The 24022-nt window shown below is 39.4% G+C and overlaps 1 protein-coding gene across 2 annotated transcripts in view; it reads right to left on the bottom strand.

The window, feature by feature from the left end:
* Positions 1–24022, bottom strand: part of EML4 (EMAP like 4) — a 149301-nt gene that overhangs the window by 93720 nt on the left and 31559 nt on the right. The window contains exon 1 of one of the 2 annotated variants that reach the window (XM_010393663.3): positions 20342–20381. The exons of the other annotated variant lie outside the window; for it this stretch is intronic. Coding sequence (XP_010391965.1) covers positions 20342–20366 — 25 coding nt within the window. The 5' untranslated portion in view covers positions 20367–20381. Of the gene's footprint in view, positions 1–20341; positions 20382–24022 lie in introns of those variants that run through there. 2 annotated transcript variants of the gene reach the window in all.

The raw sequence follows: 24022 nt of genomic DNA, 5'->3' as shown, positions 1-24022 counted from the left end.
CCACTTCAGAGTCTGGCCTTATAAAAAGATCATATACAGCCACACAGCTTTGACATATTATATATAGCAGCTGTACAGTCCATAAATTAATTACCCTTCTGATGGCACAGACTACTAAACAAAGTGGTTTAAAGGGAATCTGTAGAAACAGTTTTATATCCATGTCATTCCTTTAAATTTAGTTGACAGCAGATTTTTGTACTCTTAAGGAAAATGGGTCACAATAATTAACATCATGGTTTATTTACAAATGTAAGATTGAACTATTGTGAAATCCTCAGGCAGGGTTTAGGACCTATGCTATTGGAAAAAACACCCAAGATATACATTTGTGTTTTTTAAAAAGACAAATATGGAAATTCTTGTTTACTTCTCTTGATTTACGATAGTGTTCTCAATACCCTAAAACTTGGTGAATATAAAATGGGAAGAAAACGCTATTTCCACAAATTGCTTGATAAAAAACTGTCTTTAGAAGCAATCACTTTGATTCACACACAGAAGTCAAAAGAGACCTTTCACCTAAGGTAAAAAAAAAATCTGCCAGACTAGAAGTCATGCTTATTTGAAAGTCTGAGTAACATTATGGACATTAACATTTGGATATTAACATTATTTCTTCCTGCAGGAATAGCAGCATTACGAAAAATCTGGCACAACTGATACCTTTGCCAGCCTGCCTCTCTGGAGAATAACCAAAGGACAGTAAGAAACAAGCACCATTTTGACTGCTAGCTCTTTCACAAGAGTTGAGACCAAGGTCAACTTTTGACTAGAGAGCTGTGTTGGTGTTGCCAGAAAATAAACATTCTATAGGTCAGAAAAAATAATTTCTTCCTCTGGATCACCAATCCTGTTATGACAGCTAAAGGTCAAAGCAAGGAACAAACAGGCTAATGTGACAGAGGGAGAAAGAGAGGGAGGGAACTGTGATGTGCAGTTCTAACTGACTAAACAGACAGACTAAACAGCTGTGTAAAGACAAGGACACACCATTCCACAGGGGAAAAACATCACACATGAAAAATAGAGAAGGTTCTTGGTGGCTTTAAGAAATGCAGTTGTATTTTTCAAGAATACAATTTACCAAAGATTCAGAGTCTGACTAAAGGTCAGAAGCAGCAGGAATTTGATGGTATCACATTACCTAAGAGGCATGTCCATACACTGTGGAACCACCAGCCCTAAGAGGTAGGGATGGTTATGGCAACATGTGATCAAGCTCACTATGTCCTTACTTCACCACAAGAAACTCCTGTACTCCAGATCTGCCTAGTTATCTTCAAGTAATAAGAGCTGAATAATAAGGGAACAATCTAGAACACACTGAAATCACAAGTTTTAAAGGAATTTAATCAAGCCTCAAATGAAGAGTTTACCCATTTGTTCCTTGAGAAGGATAAAGTCCATGAGCTAAGTGAATAAAACACCTGGGGTGATAGGGCTACAACTAAAAGCAACTTCTTTGCTAGCAAAAGACACAACAGAGTTAGACTGCTCTAACCTCCCAGCGTCTTAGGATAAAGAATGAACTGTACATATTTGCATACAAAGTAAAATAATAAAAACTATTTTCATGCCCCGCTTTTTTTTTCTAATACAGACTACAGAAGCATTTGTATTTTTTTTTTTTTTTTAATACACAAGGGTATGAAGCTAGCAGGTTTTGTCAAACTCACTGCTAACATGCAGGTTTACAAAATGAATCACAGAATGGCCTGGGTTGGAAGGGATTTTAAAGTTCATTTAGTTCCAACCCCCTGCCATGGGCAGGGACACCTTCCACTAGACCAGGCTGCTCAGAGCTCCATCCAACCTGGCCTTGAACACTTCCAGGGATGGGGCATCCATAACTTTTCTGGGCAACCTGTGTCAGTGCCTCACCACCCTCAGAGTGAAAAATTTCTTCCTAATACGGAATCTAAATCTACTCTCAATCTGAATCCATTCCCCCTTGTCCTGTCACTGCATGCTCTTGTAAAAAGTCCCTCTCCATCATTCTTGTAGGCTCCCCTTCAGGTACTGGAAGGCCACAATTAGGGCACCCAAAAAATTTCTCATTTCTATGCTGAACAATCCCAAATCACTTAGCCTTTTCTCATAGGGGAGTAATGAGCACAATTCCACCACAAGATTTTTAGACAGAAACCTGACGAACACCTTTACACAAAGCTCCTTTTAATCCAAGTTTTGGGGATTGTGTGTGTGTTTCTTTCTAAACATTAGGTTCTGAACACACAACTTCCATCTGAAATACATATTAGTTATGACATGGACTGCAAACACTTTCTCTCATATCAGCTTGTGATGTGAGAGAAAGCACTCCACAAAGCCAAACAGAGAATTACAGAACTCTTAAATGCACACGGTTACACAGATTTTAAATTATGGATAATAATAAAGCATCAATACATTTACAGTCTATGATGTTCTCTAGGATTCAAAATTTTTTAAGTAAGTGACATTCGATCTCAAGACAGTCTTGAGATAGAAAAGATGTCCAAACCTTAGTGAAGTGATCTAAATTAGTTAACAAATATTTAAGTCATACACACCAGAGGTTACATTTGACCATTGAAATACTCAGCCCAATATAAAAGTTCTCCACAAAACCCACACTCTTCCTTTTTCTGTCCTCAGGCCAAAAGAAGTTATAGCATGTTCAAGAAGTTTTAGTCAAAACAAGACAAGATGACAAACAGTAACAGTGATTTATTTATCTGTAAGTCTGTAATCACCACAGAAGCCTATAGGACACTGAGCACCAGACAATGTTACAATTTCAATGTAAGTTTTACTTAGTAGCAATGTTTTACTTGTTATCTATATAAACAGGAAGACTCAGCTATTTCCCTCAACTGCTAGTAACTTACTATATTAACAAAGCCCACAGGAAAATCTACTTGAAAGTAACAAATCCACAATGCTGGACATTTTATTTCTCCATGGGTTGTACTCACAGCATGAATATGTGTTGGTTTGTTGGGTTGTTTTTGAGGATTTTTTCCAACATTAATGAAGGCTTCTACAGGAAAGCATGCACTACCAAATTATATTGAACAAAAGCAATGGTATTAGATAGCAATGACAAAACTGGCTTAAATACCAAGACAATTCCAGTCCCTGTTTCTGAAGTTTTCACTAAATGTTGCATGTTTCTTCAAGCACCATTTGAGGATGCATCCCACTGGCAATGTAACAGATTTGAAGCAACATCAAGCATGTTCATCCCCAGCAGAAATACAGTTTTTCACTATTCTGTCAAACTGCTCAATATTCTGCCACCCCATATGAAAATAAAGTGCAAAATTTTACTACAGCAATCAGGAATGAATGAATTGTTGCAAGTCACTTGTGCAGCTTTCCTACACTTACACAGCTCAGATATGAACAAATTTACATAGACACACTTGTATTGCAAAACTAACCCTCAAGACCAACTTGTTGAAAGTCTGTCACCCTGCAAGGTGGCTCACAAGGAGGCAGCTCCTCCCAAGTCCTTTAAAACAAAGTTAAGAGAGAGCAGTTGAGGACTGCAAATGTTTATACTTCTTATCTTTCATGATTTTATTAACAGAAGATTTATACCTCAGTATTTTCCTTTGCTATGCTCTTGACAGAATTCAAATCACTCGTGTTGTCTCACCACAGGAGAATTGGTGGATTTAATGAGCAACTCATTTGATGGGTAATCAGGCAACTGATTTTATCTGCTTCATTGCTACCCAAGAGGTCAGCACTATCTTACATTAAGGCAAATTACAGGTTTTCAAGCATACTTGCAATCAGATGAAATCAAGTTTGTTATTGCAGCATCCTCAAAGCCCATAGAGGATATGTGCATTGGAGGAACGCGGGGAGAAGTGGAAAGAGGATAATTAAATTAAACAACCATTTGGAGGAAGCATCTTACTGTTTTCACTGATGAAATCAGATCTATGGCATTAAAAAAAGGACATGAGAGAATAAGGCTTATTTGCATTGTCTCCTTCCTTTTCTTATTTATAAACCAATTGCTATTCTTAGGCAGGATATACATTGGAAGGAACATACTAGCAAACAGTAAACTGAGGTTGTAATCCAATCATAATCACTTATCTCAAGAGCCATACAAAATGGTCTGGAATTATGCTACATCTGAGACCACGAGCAAGGGCATCACATGTACACAACATATAATGAGCATTTGGTCTACTTTAAAAAAAATCTTTTTTTTACATAAAAATTGTGTTCATCTATAGTCACAATAATTTTTAAATGACAAACAGCTGTTAATTTCCACGAAGCCCTCCAGCCTGCAAGAACACGACTCAGAGCCACACCTTGGGCTGTCTGTACCCCATGCACACATGTGGTGTGGAGCACCTTGATGCAGGTGGGGACAGCAGAGTGGCTTTCCAGCACAGGTCCACTCCCCTGCAGACAGGATGGAGTCAGGCAGCGGCTGCGGGAATGGAGCCGGCCATTCCTGAAACCAGGCCAGCAAGCACTTGCAGATAACTGCTCGCAAGGTACTACTCTCCACTGAAAGGATTAAGAGTGGAAAGAGCACGTACTTGGCACAAACAAAAAGTCAGGAGTTTGGTTTCGATCATTAGCAAATTAGCAGTTTAAACTGGATTCACTGCTGGAAGATTTGATTTGGTAAGAAAGCTTTAGATCCTGCTGCACAATTTAGCAGGGTGGCTGACAGCTGCACATGGGGAGGAAGGGGAACACAGCTCTGAACACAGACCACCTCACAAGTGAGGTAATGGACAGGCTAAAAACCTGGGAGAAGCTCCAGCTGACTGAAATGGGAACCAGGACTCACCTCCAGACTATCGTACCCTATGCTCTGATACCATTTAACATAACATGGCAAATTGCAACAAGTTATTACAGCAAGGTATCCTCATAGATACAAAAGTCTTTTGAAAAACAACATTTTATCAAAAATACACCCTAATAGCATTTGGACAACTTAGGCTATATTAAATATTAAATATACTGTTAGTGCTTCATATAAGACATCATGTTCCCAGTGACTGAGTATCACTGTAAAAAGAACGGCTATTAATATTGTTACTCTGTCAGTTAAAAAAATTGCTTTTGCAAATTATTCAAGTACTTTGATTCCCCATACAGTTTTGCTAGGGAAAAAAACGTTTAATAAGGATGACACAAGCAGTAGTATGCTGACTTAATGGAAATACAGACAAAAAAATCTGCTCTAGAGTACAGTACAGGAGATTGCAAACCTGAGAAGTTGTCCATTATTAAAATTTGAAACACTACTTACTAACAGACATTTTCCTTAGGAAGACAACGACACTGATTTGCCATTTGTGTTTTAGCTTAAACAGAAAAAGACAGTGTAATTGTAGCTTTAGAAATAAATATCTTTGTAGGTAATAACAAAGTCATCTCTTCCCCCATAGGTTGCTGCCCTAGTACTGTTGTAGATACCACCCCTCATGCTATGGAATAATATAAACTCACTCCCTAAGCAAGGCATTCCATTTTTAAATTTTATTTTTTTCAAATGTTCCATTGCTCACTGTTCCTTTGCAATTTAGCCTCGAGCAGCACAGCCAAGACAGGCAGCATCCTACAAAGAGCATTTACTGACTCAAAGCCTTCTGCTGCCTTCCCAAAGCATGGGAGTGGTGCAGGAGAATCAGTGCTTGAGGTTCACCTGAACTGAACACAGCCACATAAATCAGTGATACATCCAGTACTCTGGATTTGCTTTTGAAATGGTCTGATGGTAAAAGAGAAGGGGTAGGGGAGGAATATCAGCCTCCTATTGAGAGGTGGTGATGGGAGTTTATTCTACAACTGCAAAAGTATTTTTCAATATTTGAGGTAGCTGGAGGAGAGTGAAGCTTCCCATAGGTGAGTGAGGTTGTCTGCTGGGCAGAGCCACTAGGCAGCAGGATCTGCTCACAGAGATGCAGTTTGAACAGGACAGGACCGACACAGCATCAGGTTAAATTAACTATCTTTGTTTAAACTGTATTCTGAGGCCAGCCTCAGAACTCGACTTACTGGGAGAAGGGCAATTTTTTTGACCTTGTGTCAGTTAATTCAGGACTACTTCCTCCCCACCCACTGTAGCTCACATATGGCTGATTTTCATGCTTTTTCCTTTTGTAACTTCGAGGGCTGCTAAATTTCCAGTTTTGTTAAACACAGAAATTCTCTTCCTTATACTTCCCAGCTTCATAAAGTATAGCCTTGAAGAAAACCAAACTCAAACTATTCCCAATGAAACCACATCCATTAGCAGTACAGCTGATGATGTTTAAAAAAAAAAAAAACAAACTAAAAAAATCCCACCAACACATCTGGAGCTGTACAAAGCCTCCTCTACCAGGAGGATTGAAGAGTTCAATTCCTGGATATGCATCTCTTGCTAATGTTCACTTCACTTTGGCTTACTTGAGCATTCATGACAAAAATTAACAAAAGCCTCTTATTTTTATGGGCTATATCGATTGCTCCAGTGCAGGCTGATCCTATCTTCTACAAACAAAGCCAGGATTTAATTGCACTGGAGCATTAAGCAGAAAGCCTTTAAAACTCTTCTGCTTAACCTATCTGAACTGCAAGTGGCTGTATCAGAAAGGACTGAAGCACGTGCCACTCTGAAGAATAACCCACAGTGACAGATATGGGCAGGTGCGGTACCAAAGTCACTTCAAAACACGTAAGTGATAAAAAAGAATTATGAGCTTGCCTTTCCAACCTCCCCACAGATATACACGATTTTAGGTTCATAAAAAAGTAACCACATACCTTGCTCTAGGCATTGCTGACATTGCTGGATTATTCCCAGCACATCTAGGAGGGGCTGCACAATGACGGCAAATCCGCACGTTGGAATTAGCAACGTGAAATTCCTAAAGTTCCAGTTTAAGCCAGACAAGACTGTGTATTTTTTGCTTCTATTCATTCTTCTAGATGTAAGCTGAAATTCTGTGCCCATTACAGTTTTATAATTCCATTGTAGATTATGAAAACAAAGCAGTAAAGCATATCAATGAAAACAAACTCACGTTTTTTCCATAGTAAGAGTCATATTTTCAATCCACTGGAAAATCCAGCAAAGTAGTAATTTATTAGCCATGCTGAACAAATCAGAGGTACACAACAGGATTCAGACACACAAAGCAAAAACCAAAACACAAGCCACATGAACACAGACCACCCTGCAAACCCTCCCAGTGATGGGAGGGATTCCCTTACTTCAGTCAGTATTTTATTTCCCAAAGCTCGCACTGAACAAGGCCCTTCCTAAGGAACCTTTGGCTGCATTGATTTTCCAGCCAGAACAAGACAAGAGCTGCTTCCAGCTCTGTGCCAGACATGACACACCAGCCCCATGGTGCCTCCAAAGCAAGGACAATCTCCTGGGGGAACCATGGAAGAAGAAGCCACAAATTCCCAGCAGCGTTTGCCCAAAAAGGGTTTGTTTCCAAATTCCTCCAGGGATTGCCTTTAAATAATGACACTAAAACGGTTTGCTCCTCTTTGACATCATGCACAAAGGTGCTAATTCCACAGGTTTGGGAATACAGAAGGTGTAATATTAGATGTTTGACACTAAGGACCAAGCAGGAAATAAAACTGATGTTAGCAAAAAGGGGGAACAGATGGCCAACAAAATACCTTTATTTACTTTAAGTATTTCCTTTTATCCTGTTTTTGCTTTTCTTGCCTATTTAAAGCATGAATTGTTGATGACAGGAATTGTTTTGAGGCACTTACTATGCTAAAAGAGGTGCTTAGATGTATTGTGAAATGATATTTCCTAATTTTTTAATCTAGTAAGTTTCTCTTAGTATTTCTGCCTAGAAACAAATAACCTTAGTCCAGGATTTTTTGCAACACACACAGTTCCAGTCCCATCTGCACATCAAAAAGACAGAAAGAAATAGATTTAAAATGTATTCTTCATTTCACTCTCCAAAAGCACCTTGACAAAAATGAAACCTACCCCTGGAACAGCAAAGATTAAAAATTTATTTCAAATCATTATTTCTTGCTTTTCTCTCTCTTCCTTAGTCCAAAAACAGAGTTGAAAGATCGGGAAACTAACCCTTCTTTTGTCAAGTGGTAAATAATAGAACCCAACAAGATGTGCGCTTCTCCAAAGAAGGGCTAAAGGCTCCCTTTCTTGACAAAACAAGAGCTGATCACAATACTCCCTGGATCTCAACATGAACTCATCTTACAACCAGCCTGCTGGTGGGGTTAAGCAGCTTCCTTGGTGATAGGAGCAAACAAGATCCCAACTGTACACAGGACCAAAAAGTGGCCTTGAAGATTGATTGTCTGTGTGCAAAGCTGCACCTGTGACCCACAGAGCCAAGCACTGACCTGGCCCCTCAGAGCAGCTCACTGAGGGTCACAGAGGACAAAGCAGCACCAAGGCAGAGGGTGCCTCACTATTCAGTGACCATAAAGGAAAGGAATTACTGTGTCAGGTGAGACAACAAAATGATATTTATTAACGAGTTGGTTTTGGATTCAAAACTTTTGAGATTCTTTCTCTGGCATAGGGATATTACATTGACATTAAATACACGCTCACCTCTTAAGGGAGCAGCAGCAACAACATGTCTGGGGCTACTTGAATACTTAAGTCTACAGACAGTATGAGGCAGAAGTCTCAACAGCTGACTGAACATTTTTCTGAACATTTTTCACATACAAAATAATCTGAAGAGTCTCATTGCACGGCTGCAAAGATAAATCGTGGAGCATTAAAAGAATTTGCTAGACAGGATGCGTCCCACTTCCTCTTCCTTCTCATTGAAAACTAAACAACACAAATCCCAACTAGTTATTTCAAATGTAATCAACCCTTGCCAGGCATCACTACTTGCTAATGCTTTCCCTCTGCCCATCTCTCCTCACCATTAACTCGGAAGAATTAAAAAAAAAAAAAAAAAAAATCAAGCAGAAAAATCCCCCAACCCTCTGCACAACCCCACCTACAGACCCATAACCAGCAGACCTGGTGATGCCTTCCCCTTCTGGAGCTTAAGAAAAGCTAAACAAAAAAAACCCAAACAAAAATTAGAGAGGAAAAAAAACAAAAAGGGGGGAAAATGGGGGAAAAAAGCATGAGAAAAGGGGGAAAAGAAAACAAACACACAGAAGAAAGCCACAAAAACCCACCAAGCATGGAAGATGGTCTGGGCAATTAATTGAAGGGAGCACTCTCAACAGTACAGTATCTGTAGCAGATCCAGATATACAATTAAAATTTAACTATTCAAAGCTTACACGGTTTCCCATCACCATTAACATTTATCATCCCTCTTTTGGAGGGAGGAACCATGCAAAGCTTACACAGTTTCACATCACCATTAATGTCTGTCATCCCACTCTTACAGTGAGGAACCATGAACACTTGCCTATACAGCACAAGCACCTTCAAGCAGATGCATTACGGTGCACACAGAATTAGAAAACAACCAGAGTCAATAACTGGTGTCATCAGACATTTTATATCAGTCTTTCCATTCCTAAACCTTCTCAAATCCTAAAATTGCAATTAAAGGTAAAGGGATCACATCTGGAAAAAGACTCGTACAACTTCTTGCTTTTAGACGGTCACATTTCTCATATGGCAGTTAAAAACCTGCCAGAATTTCCCCTATAAACATGTTCCCAGCAATTTCAGCTCTCCCACGCAGTCTTCAGTCCTGAAGTAACAGTCTCCTGCAGAAAAGGTTGTTTTTCATAAACACACACACACACACACAAATAATCTGGCCACACATTTCTCTTGCATGATGCATTGTTTTCCACATGCTAGCACCAGACTGTCCTGCCACAGCTGACAATTAAGAGACTTGAAATAAAAAGCATTAGTCTCACAAGAAAACAAGTCTCTGCCACATTATGAAACACAAGAAGTAGGTTAAGAGAAACATAACCTTTGAGAGGCAGCCAATACTTACACACAGAGGCCAAAATTGCCAGGTAGGGTAGTGGACGAGGGAGGAGAAAGAAAGAAAGGAAGAGAAATACTGAAACGTAACAGACTTCTGTCAATTATCACTTTGGAGAGCAACTGGGATCCTACAGAGATTCACAACTGTGGTCCACAGATTCTCTCTCATAAAACGTCAAAGGGAAGGGTGAACTGAGAAACTAACGTACTTCATTTTTTAAAAAACCCAAACAAACACGAATGATGGCAATGACACGGACATAAGAGCTGAAGGATTCCTTTGGTCAATGGTCATGGTCAGTCACAGGTCAATAGGGATGCTGTCGCAGCCAGTTCATGCTGTTGGACAGCAGAGATGACCAGCAGCTCATGCAATCACAACCCAATCCTGACCATTCCTGATCACTTCCAAGAGACATCATCAAACAGTCTGGCAGAGGATATTTAGTTTCTTTTCCAAGCTAAGGAACAAATCTGTTGAGAAACCCAGACTACCTGGATGAATAAAAACCTGACCTGTGATGCTAAAAATAAACATGGAACAATTTTTTTCCATAAGTGAAAAAACATTCAAGAACGAAAAGCATGCTTTGGAGGTTACAAGGCACCAACAGAAGAGTAAAACCAACTGGGAGCCTGCTTGAGCTGAAACATGCAGAAGAAATACTGGGGCATTGCTGTTACTACACACTGCAGCTTCAAAGAAGGGGGAGAAACACAACTACTACACACCGAGGTGTAAGAGATTATTTAGGAAAAAAACAAGCAGGAACAGACACCAAATAAAATATTTTGCCTTCTGTTTCAATAAAGACGACCAAATGACACACTGAAAATGAGGATAGGGTAATGGTTATTGCCACATACAGTGTGGAAACAAAATTAGACCATTTACGAATAAAGAAATAAGGGGATCTGGATAATCTCCATTCCACTGAAATAACTGGCACTTGCAACAGTGACAGATATGCCAAAAATCACAACAAGAGCGAGGGGGAAAGGAAGTAGTTTGGGAGAGAAGGAAGAGCAAACTTGGTGCTACAAGTGCAAAACCATGACCTCGATAATACAAGATCTGAACAAAAGAAATCAGAGTAATGTAATTGAGCAGTGAAATGAAGACAAGGCAGATTTGATTCTACCTGAGTAATTTGTTCCTCAAAAAAGGAACCAAAGAACTTACACCAGTGAGCTTAATCCAGAATTAAAAAAGAACTGATGTGATAAACAGTAGTATTTATGATATAGACATAAAACATCTTAAAGATGAACAAAGCACTGGCTTAAAGACAGGCAACAGACAGATAAGAAACCCAAATGAAGAGAAGATGTGTGTTTCTTAGGTTTTGTGACATCAGGGTTATACATAAGTTACACACATAGTGACCATATGAAAAAAGCAGGTACATAATAACAAATTCTGGGAGACGAAAGTTTGGAGAATTAGCTGTTCCTAAAGGGATCTCTCAGAAGCTGGACAGTCTTTTGGGCTACCTGGGGCAACAGCAGTGCAATGAAATTTAAACATACAAAGTGAAAGGCAACTCTGAATAGTAACTTCTGCTATGACCCAGTAACAGGAGGTGAAGGGGAGAAGGGAGCCATCAGAGCATCAACTGCTGTTTGAGACTGATGCTTTGCAGTAGTTCTACACACTCATAATAAATGGGTGTTTTCACCAGAAAACCAGAATGACCAGTTATACAAGGTGTTGGCAAACCACTAGTTGTAGTTTTATAGACATAGTTGTGGCTACCAAGTCAAAAGCAAAGCAAAACCAAACCACCTGCCTTTCCTGAAACCAATTTAACTGAAACTGATGCAGAGAAGACAACTCAGAAGACAGAGCACAGAAAAAAAACCTGGTTTTATAAGGGAAGCTAAAGCACTTGGGATTCTCCAGCTTAGCAATTAAGTGCTGAAAGCAACAGAGCTCTGTAGGTATGTTTATGTAAGGCAGGATGGACCTCGTAGGAAAAGGAAGGCCTGTTCTGGGCGTGGGGGGAAGCACCGGCTGCTGGAAGGGCTCCCACTGCCCCAAAGCTTGAGGTATTACTCCATCTGGACTGGGAAGCTGTACTTAACAGACTTGAAGACAAACTTCAGCAGGGTCTGCACAGCACCTCATTTATATATTCTCTACAGTTTGAGTGAATTTTTCCTGGGTGGGACTTCTGTAGCTTAGGTATGGTGTGTTCCCCCACTCAGCCTGGCATTTACATTTAGTACATTCCCTGCTGTAATAGAGATGTAGGAAAAATGTCTCTGAACTTCTCTGCTGCCTCCCTAGGGCAAGCTATGCTTTATTCACGCTTTGTCATTTCATAAAGGCTTTAAATGTGTTAGAACACACGGGGAATGGGAGCAACAGGCCCATCTAGATTTAAATTTTTCTTTTTTACACGATTGTTTGGGGAAATGGTCCTCTTCAGCCCTCCATTCCCAAGTCAGCTGTACTTTAATAGTCCATTACAAGAGAAGAAACAAATCTCAATATTTACTTTTTGTTGAACTATCAGATAAACGCTGGGTCTATTTCTGTTCTATTCACATTCTCCCACAATTTCCATTACAAGGTATGCACTAAGCATTTTGACAAGAAGTTCCCCACTGCTAAAAATCTCAGTGTTAAAAGAAAACGGAAATGTTTATTTAGGTTTTGCTTTCAAACTCAAATAAATTTCCAAAATTAAACTGAAATTCCCTCCAGCTTACCCCACTGGAGAACAGGCTCACACAATCTAAGAGCTCACAGATACACACTCTAATGTTGGAAAGTGAACTTCAATCCCATTTTACTGGCAACATCCTTCAGCTTGTTTAACTGTCTCCTGGAATACCAACAAAATGTACACATCTTTTGGATTCCTTTGATTAGAAATGCCTCACGATGCCTTTTGTTCTCTTCCCAAGTTTGCAAGGCATCCAGCAAACAGGACTGCCCGCATTGGCTGTAATACAAAATACAGTACCATTTAAAATTCATTTTTAATCATTAAATTGTTAGGATATGCACATATGCTGTTACTTGCTTTAATATTCTGGGTAAGGAAGGCATTAAAACCTAAATAGGGTATCTTCATGATACTTCAACAGAAATCATGTGCATGCCCAAAATAATTTGTTTTCAGCAAATTTACATATTCCTGTGCATGTATCATACCTCAAGTCTCTCCCGTTACTTGAAAGCACGACATTATTCTGGCAAACCAGCCATCTTTCCCTCAACCCCCCTTCTGCAGCCTCTCTTTGCCTTTCTTTTTTTTTTTAAACACAAGATCAGCTTGCCATAACCTATAATGTTTTGGAGCAACTACCTTTGAAAAAAGTTACCTTCTCCAGCTGGCTAACACACCCCGTTTAAGAAGCAGCAGCCTACTCCCAAATGTAAAGCAGCAAGATGAGCTATGAAAGGGGGAAAGTGCTCTCGATTTGAACAACTGATTATGATTTTTATCCCCGCTAAACAGTGAGTTCATAGTCAATTAAAAAAAAAAAGCTAAGTGAAAGGGCAAAAGTTATATAAAGCCTATTTTAACTGTAAAAAAAAATTTCTTATTCTTCACTATGTATGAATGATGAGGTCTAAACTTCTCTGAACAGCTCTGGCAAGACTGGTATATAAGAAGAGATAGCGTGTGCATATAAGAACCTGAAACTACAGTCCTAGAGTTAACATCTTCTTACATTTCAGTTTATTTCAAGTGTTGCTGTTTGCAGGTCATCTACCTCTGTCACATTTCTAAGCAAAGATACAAAGAAAAGTAGTTGTGTAGGACACACAGCTTAAAAAATACATCAAGATATTCTATCTGCAGGAATTAGTTGGGTTTTTTTTCTTGCCTTTTAGTAGAAGCACTATAAATGTTTCACAGAACTTTACTTGCACAGCAGTGGTGCTACTTTGCTGATTTTTTATTAGGAAAAGCATAAATAAGGACAACATACAACCTAATCAAAACTCTTCAGAGCATTTAATATTTTTCTCTAACCAGCTTTCTCTGCCTTATAAGAAAGCAGTCGGTCCTGCTAACACCAACTTTGTCCTTTACTTTCTTTTCTTTCTTCAAAGGAGCATGTGGCTGTTTTGGAGAGCATGTTAACATGTTCTGTCTGCTATAAACCAGCTTTGAAAATATCCTACGATAAGGTAATTTTGTTTGAGGATTACATGTAGGCAATTACACAAGCCCCAGTCCCCCTGTCCCCCAAAAAAACTCATCCTGAACAAAGCTGTTGGTTTCACATAGCTGTAGGAAAAGAAGAAAAATTCAGTTGATACTCTGAAAATTTTCACAGAAAACTGATATATAAATTTTGTTTGAAGTCAAGGGGCTAAACATGGGATTTATTACCACCACTGTTTAAGTATCAGTGACATCCAAACTCACTCTAAGCCAGGGTTCCCACCATTTCTTCCACAAACATAACGAAGCATCCTTCAACTGATGGATTTGGCAGGTTAAGGAAATTAAGTTGCAGAAAGCACCACCTCAAATCCAGAAACCTCACAGAGGATCCTCTGCCTTCCAGCCTGAGCCCTGGGGGATGCACAGGTCCTTGGCTCCCGGCAAATACAGCCCAACCAGACAAAAAGAAAGGTCAGTCAGAGCTCTCATGGGCCACCTGGGAAAGTCAAGTAACACCAGGAAGCCCCCAGTCAGTGGACTTGGGAGACAGTATTGACAAAAGAGTCAACATCCTATTAGTGAAGCTGCTGAGCACCTCCCTCTCAGTATGATTAGTGTCATCGTTTTAACTAAATTATTCTCTTCAAGGTTTCCTGGAGCCAGGCCCATAAACCAATGACCCAATAGTCCACTAGGATTATTTCCTTTTCACAAATTATGTACACAACAGAGATTCTATCAGTCAGGACTGGGGGGGGGAGGAAAAAAAAATCAAGATCTTTTCTTTCCTTTTATTCACCTCCCCCTGTTCTTAAATACATAAGCCCTCAAGAATTGAGAGCAGTTTCCTGCTTTTCTGTATTTGGCACATACTAGTCTGACTATGCTAAACAGAATGCTTCCTCATGCATAAAGCATCAATTCTCTCCTCCTCATGCTTGTGCAAGCTCTATCCAAACAACCTGAAGAGACAGGATGTTTAAATTCAAAAATCATTCCCTGGAAGGCATAGAAAAAGGAGCTTTTTCAAGAGCATCACCTGTGCCTGAAAAGCAACCCAAAGCATTATGCTAGCTTTGCCTATCTCTCATGACCCTGTGTAGCATTTCAGAATAACACCCATCCTAAGCAACTTTCATTTAGGGCTGTGGTGATAACACAGCAAACCCTCAAAAGAAATTCTTCTCGAAAATACTTCTGACAGCAACAAAACATTGAGACATAACAACTATTTCAGGAGTTCCCCCATTCTCCTCCCTAGAAATCAAGGGTAAAACTCCAAAAAGAGCAGGATCTCAGTTTTTAGCCTCAACTCTAACACTATTACTGAAATTGAAGCAGATTTGACCACTGGCACTACAACAACCTGGTGAACCAAATGGCACCATGTGTTTGTGTTTGATGGTGGTGTTCCCTTCTTCCTTGTGCACTGCTCAGACACAGCACCTCTGCTCCCTACCATGGCTTCCTCAAAGCTAGAGGCAAACCTCATGCTCCTTTCTCTTCAAATTTTACAAAAATGGTTTAACACCAGTAAAAAGCATTCTTAATTGTTACTGAAGTAAGCTGGCAAAACAATCGTGTATATAAATATTTATCTTTTAAAATAAATATATACACTTATATACATCTATATATATATATAATATATACACATTTTATATGTGTATTATATATATTTCATATGTATTATTATAAAGAACCAAACAATGTCTCACTTTAAAATACTCTCTTCCTATTCCTGCCTCAACTTGTGGGTTTTTGGAAGTTCAAGATTTTCAAATGAAAAGTTACATCATGGGATGCAACATTCAAGAGGGTAAAAACATTTGTAAAAGGGAAGCATACTATTCTTATTAAAGCACAGAACCTATAGTAAAGTAATAAATTATCTGTTCCTTTTTTTTTATTTTATTTATTATGCAAGTAAAGGAGAAATGACATTTTCCAGAAGCCCTATAGGAAAGAGAAAGGAATCTAGAACATGAATTCATAAAAACTGGGCATTAGCCTGCTTGAGCCTTCAAAAGCCTGAGACCACAGATAAATTAAACAAAAAAACTTTAAAAACAGGGGACAAAATTGTACTTGCTACCCCTTGACTCACAACCTACACAGGTCAGCTTACCACGGCCAAGGCTTTCCTCCCTCTCTCCCATCCTCACCTTGCAGGTAAAAAAATATGATAAAAAGATGCTGTTCCTCCAAATACTAAATTCAACCCACAGTCAAGTTTTTTTTAAATTTTACGAAAGAATATTTTGCATCTTGACACATGTAATGCCAGCAGACAAAGATCCCTTGAGCAGGTATATTGATCAGAACAGATCCTCCTGTTGAGCACTTCCAGACATGACACACATCAGCCACTTCAGAACTGTGCACTAGGTCTTTAACAAAAGCCCAGTTTTGTACTGACACAGCCACAAACTGTGAAGATCTCTAAAGTGTTTTTTCAGGTCTCATAAACACAGACTTACATGCTATTAACAAAAATGTCAAGAATTCCCAGTATAGAGTATGCATAAAGCACTTCCTTAGCATTGTCTTTTGTGCGCCCAAGCACCAAGCCTCAATGCATCACAAGTAGCAGAACAATGTGTCACAGTCCCAATGCCACAGAGTACCCTTTTCTCCTTGTACACACTTTGTAAAACGACCCAATCCTCTTGACCACGATGAAAAGGTGACTACTTAAATTATTAGATGCTTAGCATTGCCCTAGCAGCCCAAACACACACCAGCATCATTTTAATCTAGACACATGGAACAATACTGACTCAGGGAAATGTTCACCCTGTAGAAGCAGCAGACACGCTCACACAGACTCCTCCAAATGTATACACACGTGTGCTCTCAAGCAACCTGCCCTCCCCACCAGAGGAGCTGACAAGATGCTCCTAGAAACATTGTCTCTTTGCCATTTCACACATTGAAATGTACGTGCTGAAGTAAACGCTCCTTTCCCAGGAAAAACAGAAAATAGTTGTTCTAATTAACTCATACCTTAGAAATCCCGTTCACTAGCAGCAAAACAGAATAAATTAGCTCTTCACCCACGATCAGGCAGTGAAGAAAAGCTTTATTTAAAAGCCAGGTATATTGTTCCAGCGAAGTGCAAGCCAATGACTTCAAGTGACATTTACTTTGGCAACCTCACACAAATCAAGATCACCCATTCTGCCTTCAAAAAGGGATTTTGGATCAACCACAATAATGAGACATTGTTCATTCCAAGTATGCCAGTTCACACAAATCTGGTTTTCAATACAGAAAGTCACAGACTAAAACTATTTCAATCCTCCTGGGAAGAAAATAAGCTTTTTGTGAAAGTTGGCAGTGTCCCTTGCCTTTTCTTCAGTTAAGAGAACAAAGTCGATGCAGGAGAGGTGGAACTCACCCTGCAAGAAATACCGTGAGAGCACAGAACAAACTGTGTTTTGCAGGGTTCTGTGAAGCAGAGCAAGTTGGGTGAGTGAAGCAGCATCTGCCTTCCCATTACTCCCTGAAACAGAGCCCGACCAGCTCTAGCTCACACCACACTGGCTCTCTCAAATCCTCCTCCCTTCCAAGCCCAATATGCTGTGTGCTGCACTTCTCCATTTCTGAGGAGCTGTTTCACAACCAATCACAACTCTGAATTTCAGGATTAGAAACATTTCAAAGGCAGTTGGGTTAAATCTTCCTATCCTCTCCTATTTAAAAATCAGCCTTAATCACTGCTTACACACAGTAAGCTTTGGTAATCTTCATGCAAATGTATTTGGGTGTTAATTCCTGGGACAGGTAAGAGAGATGGATGTTCTTTCGGTAACTAGAGAATTTTCCTTGAGCTAATTGAAAACAGGCATATTTTGAGAAATGCATTCTACTGCCAATAGTCTAGCAGGGAGGCAATGCAAGAATGATTTATGAGCTGTGAATATCACGTAAATCTGTCGTCAAGTAAAAGGTTCATCTCTGCACAGAATAACTTCAAGTACTCAATTATCAACACTCTTAATTTTACATATTTCCTAACAAAGCAAAAAAACCCACTGCATACCCCAGCCCTTTCACAGAGGTTATCACATACCAAGTGAATGGGTATCACTTATATCTAAATGCAGCCAGAAAACCAAGGCTCAATTAAAACATTCTTAAATTAGATTATTTCATGTTTTCTCCAAGTCTTTTACCGTCCCATTTTCACATTACTTTAGTATTCACCACTTACTTTGTGGCCCAAGGGGAAGGCACCAGTTAGTCAATCCTGGAAGCTAAAAGAGCTTTTTCATCTATAACAGCTGCTGTATACCTCCTCTTTTTACTGCCTGTTCCAGCAAGCTTTTTAAAATTCATTTCAATTTGAGGCCTGCATATTACAGAGACAAGAAAAAAAACCTTTTTCTAGGAAACTTTCAATAAGTGTCAAGCACTTGAACAACTATCCTGATTCTTGATGGAATTACATTCCCCAACTTCTTCTGAGGCACGCAGTCTTCTTTTGTTTTTCATTTAGGAGAAACTACTCTTGAGCATCCGGATCTCTCAGGTATCTTGTGTCTATCACAACTTTACTTCAAGTAAAGCTGAAGCTATTCTATCTGCACATACTCAGTCTCCTAGCCAGATGCAAGCTCTGACCACACTGAACACAGCAGATGACTATTTGTATAGCTGCAGGCAAGTCTGCATATATCAATGGCTGAAAATCCATTCAATGAGGAAATGAATTTTTTTTTCCCTAATGAAAAACCACACTAAATACTTTAGTAACCATACTAAAATCTTTAATTTAAATAAAAAAGTTTTGGTATTTGGTGACCACCAAATTGGTTGGACAGCACTGCCCATGAAAAAAACCTGGGCTTGCAAGTTCATTTTCCTTGTTTGTGCCTAGTGGAAAGTACAGTTTAGTCTCTCAAGGTACAGAATATGCCTAAATCCTTCACCAGCACCTCCAAGAGACTTAGGAAAGGAGTGGTGCTGATTAGCTCTGGAAGTCCTGTCAGAAAGCAGGCACAGAAGAGCAAGAAACACAACAGAGTATTAGCAAGTTGAGGGGGAAAAGAAAGTCTGTTTTCGTAATTGATGAGTTTTGCATGCCCATTTTAACTCATAAACAGTGGGCTGTGATGATGAATGTGGCATTGTACTCAGCATGGTAGGAGATTACAAACTGCTTTAGTGAGGGTCTTTGGGAGTTGTCCCATAATTTGGCAGTAAATCAGGCAGGACGAAGATGAGGCACGGCTGAACGCAGCAACAAACAGACTAGAGAGGCTCCATACGCTACTACTATCATTTCTTCACAAGTCATTTGTAAAATGACTGCTTCATTTACTTCTGCTGTAAACAAAGATTTGACCCTGGCATCATATCTGGCTGAAGAGAAGTATTAACAAAGCTCTGAATACTCTCCAAGACCATGACTCTTGATTTCAGCCCTCTACACTCAGCAAACATTCAAACATGATACCTAAAGCACTTTGGAGCTTGACAAGAATTGGAATTTGCATCCAAGAGTCAAATTTCAGAAATCTCAGTACAAAACTTTGGTACTAGAGAATTAAAAGCCACATGTGTATGCATGCACATGAATATGGATGGCTCCAGGCAGAAATGGACAGATCTGCTTTTGAAATGCTGATCCTTCAGGATTTAATTTCAAAACTCTGTTGGGTTTTTTTTTCCCCCAAAGCAGTTAAAACAGCTAATTTGTAATTAAATGCTCGCTTGCAGTTTGCTAATGGTGAGAAGTTACACTCGCCAGAGACTTGGTCCTGAGAAGAGGTCAGTGTACACAGCCAGTACAGCACAGGGACCAACTCAGCAACTCAGCATATTAACAGCAATATACACTTCAGAACTGTAATTGCTATCCAAAACCTATTAATTTTGAAGGGATTCTTACAAATCCATAATTACAGAAAGGCAAATCCTCATCATAAAGCAGTGAAAACTATATTCACACAGTCCTAGAGGGAGCACTTTCAGCGGCTTGGCTCATTAGAAATGTATTCTTGCATTAAACACGAATATCAAAGACAAATATTAATGCAATACCTCAGAGCCAGGCTGAAAACTGCATTACAGCAGGGAAGATGTAGCTATTTAATTGGATCTTCTATCTCTGCACAGTGGAAGGCAACTGGAGCCCAGTGATGGCGTTTTGCATTCCTTTTCAGGTATCAAGCACAGCTCATTATGAAATCCTATTCTCCAAAACCCACACCATCTATACCATGCAACACCTGAGAATATTGTGCATCAACCTTACCACAGTGATCAGGAAGAGAATCCATTTATTCTTCTACTGTCCAGTCGCCTGAGCACAAAAGGACTGGAAACCTCAACAGTACTTGCTGCTGCTTTTCCTTCTAACTTGGCATTTCCTTAGCACAGCTTCAGTGCAAAAGAAGAAAGCAAACCACCTCAGATGTTTTGCTGGAAAAGGAATATGGCTATGAACAAAGGTTAAAACTGAGAACTTGAAACTGCTCAGCAGAGGTGTGGCTGCTGAAACCTGACATAGTTGCGTCACCAAGATTTTACTTTGGCAAACACAGCTTCCTGAATTCAAACAAATCATAGACAGAACTATCTTTTGTTCCAGCAATAAGCAATTATTGCACAGACGTGCTTTCAAGGTCACTAGCGGGAAGAGTAAACTACACCAGGATGTGTCAGTCATAAGTAATGCTTTAAAAAAGTTAACACCAAGCAATACATATTTAAAGCCTTCCACACTTAGCAGGAGACAAAGTGCTTACTTCCTTCCAACTGACTATGCATAAACATGAACAAAAATACCCTTAAAAAAGGCAATTAATATTTCATAGGCTCATATTATTCTCTATTACACCTAATTTTTAACATTCATTACAGCCAAAATTACTTTTTATTACTCTGGCAAAATAAAACAAAATTAAATGTATCTTGTTTTAATGACTTTGGTAGAAGAAAATGTTGCCTTCAAAACCATTTTAAGAGAAAAATATTAAACAGGGACTTATTTTTCTTCAGAACTCTACTGCAAAAGAAGCATTTTTGTATTTGTTAGTGTAAGGCTATGTAAGCTATATCAGTACAATTAAAAGCACGAGAGCACTTTAATTACAAGTACTGCTGTATTTATGTTAATAAAAACATTTACTTCTAAAAAATGTAATGTCAAAGGTTTCAACCGTTCCTAAAAATGTCACTTAATTCTTTTCAGGAGGGCAATAAATGCATTCAGATTACCATTGACAAAAACAGGCCTAAAGAAAAAAACCACAAAGAAAAGCCAGTTTTAAAAACAGACATGGCACAGAGAGCATAAAGAAAAGAAACACAAGAGCTTTAGAAGAGATACAAAGCACCCTTCTTAAGGATGTTAAAACAACTTCATTAAGAATGAGGAGGAAGATCATCCCACTTTGGTCTAGCAGGGAGGTCTTGCACCCTTCTTGAAGTAGGCTGCTGATGCCTGAGGTTAGATAAAAGACACTGGACTAGACAGAAAACAGCATGTTCTCACACTGAAGGTCACTAGGTGTGTGGAAACTCCTACTATGGGCATAATATTAACAAAATGGTTATTAACGTATTAACAACATAATGGTTAAAAACAGCAGTTTCTTTTAACTCCCCTGCCTTGGCATCCTTCAGTTACAACAAACTGAATATTGTCAACTGAATACCTAGTGAAAATGAAGAAAATTATGTGATTCCTGGGGGCTTTTTGCCTTGGACCACTGCATGAGCTGTCACGTCTAATGCTTTGATAGATGTAACTATATTTCAGAATGTACACCCATACATCAGCTTTACTGTGCTTCAGACAATGCACCACTACCCAAACATTACAGGAGCATTTTCTTAAGACACTGTTCACCCGTGATTGCTATATTTAAAAATGCTTTCAAAGCACCTAACACGGGCAAATCATTACTGAATATCTCACAGAGTACCAAGCAGAAGAAAACAACTTGACCTGTTAGATTTACTGCCTTCAGTGAACACACTGTCTCTCAATGCACACACACACGTGAACAATGATTAACTCCCGTAATTCAGTGCAAACAGTAATAAAAGACAGGTTTCTTCCCCCAGGCAGAAAAGTCCAAGTTAAAGCCCCTTCCTTTCGCAAGCCTCAGAAACATGTATTGAGATAACACTTTGGCACAGGGCCTCGCCTTGCCCCAAGAACTTTACATACAGACTTTGAAGTGTGGGGTTTCTACTTGAACACATCTGCAGAAGCAATTCACACATCAAGGATTTACACATACCCCTCTAGGTAAAAAAAACATCACTAATCCACTATAAATGCAATAGGCATGTAAACTGCTTTGCAGATGTGCTTGGTAACACACAGTGAATGAGAGAAGAATACTTGTTAAGTGCATTATAAAGTTTAAAGCCCATCTGAAAAAGTATCTCATAGCATTTGATGCTTACTAATAGGATTTAACCTGACCATCAAATATTTAAAAAAAAGGTTTATTTCACAGGTATGAATTACAGAACTCCCTGTGCCACAGGAGGGAGACACAACCACCAGCCACCATCTGCCCTAGATTAGATGGAAATCTCAAGGAGCGACCAGGAAATACAACATGCTCAACCTGATTTCAACTAACTTACATTTCTCTTTAGTAAGAGAAGAAAAAAGCCAACACTTGTATTTGACAACTTCAGGACTGACTCTCGTACACCACACTGTGCTCAGCCCCCAGATTTTTATTTGCATATTTGAGATGGAAATTCATGTGCTATGGGGCACATCTCAACTCCTGGCAAGTTTTTTCCCTGGTGACAGCAGTGGCTGCAAAGCAGGCAGAATTGGGCAGATGAAGGCATTGTGGCTCCAACAGATACCAGTTCTTGGAAGCACTTGAACAGCTAAGGCAGTTCAGTTTCCAGCCAGAGCAATCCCTTTTTAATTCTGTTTATTTTCACAGAGATAACAGCCCACATCATCTCCATTGATGCTACAGCCTCAGAGCAGCTTCTTAAACGTTGGAGAGACATACTCATACATTCATAAGACAAACAGTCCCTAATGATTTTCCCAAGCACAAGTCAAACAAGATACGAGTCAAAGCATTTGATTTGGGCGTTGTGTTTGTCTGTGTGTTGCACGGGGCAAGGTTGGTTGTTTTTATTGTCTGCTTCTTTAAAAGGAAGTAAACGAATGTTCGTCCCATCACCCCTGACACACACTGAGGTCACAAGTTGTCCATGTGGTAGGGCTGTACCTCAGAAAACCATTAAATCTGGTGAGACTACTGGTGAATCTATCCTACACCATGTATCAGAAAAGGGGAATGAATTTTCTTCCTCATTTTTGTTGGTAACACATTCAGACATACTTTATTCTGGAGGGGGCTGAGAGGCAAGAACAACAAAAACTAAAAACCACACCTCTGAAATTGGCCAACGCCCAAACCCATGATAATTCCACACTTTTCTAAAAGCAAAATGTTGTTTACTGTAACACCTCCTACTTGCCACTCATACAAATGTCTAAATCGTCTGAATTCTCAGAAGAGTTCTCAGCTTCAGTGGCCTCTGAAAGTGGCCTTGTTCAATGTAAACACTGATTCTGTGAGAACAAGGATAAGGAAAAAAAAGTGGGTGGGAGTATTTCCTCTTCCTTGGATTTAGTTTGTCTGAGTGTTCATTGTTCACAGGAGATGCTCTACCTTTCCATTGTCTCATACATTTTCCCCACCCCCTTTTTTTTTTTTTTTTTTTTGATACCTTGGAGACAAGCACTAAGATAAAGCATTCAGTTTTCCTCCATGTACTTAAAATTTGGCTGCCCAATTCAGGATTTAGAATCTACATCAAGGTCCTCTTTTATCTGTAAACTCATGTTTGTCCTGCCCCCTTGCTCCACAAGTTAAGACAGTAATTAAGCCTCTGTAAATCCTATTAGTCCAACATGCTGTCCTTGTCTCCTCGTTGCTCA

This window comes from Corvus cornix, chromosome 3 (genome assembly GCF_000738735.6).
Source record: "Corvus cornix cornix isolate S_Up_H32 chromosome 3, ASM73873v5, whole genome shotgun sequence".
Classification (NCBI taxonomy): domain Eukaryota; kingdom Metazoa; phylum Chordata; class Aves; order Passeriformes; family Corvidae; genus Corvus; species Corvus cornix.
The sequence above is the reverse complement of the archived record's forward strand: the minus strand, read 5'-3'. Positions and strand labels throughout refer to the sequence as shown.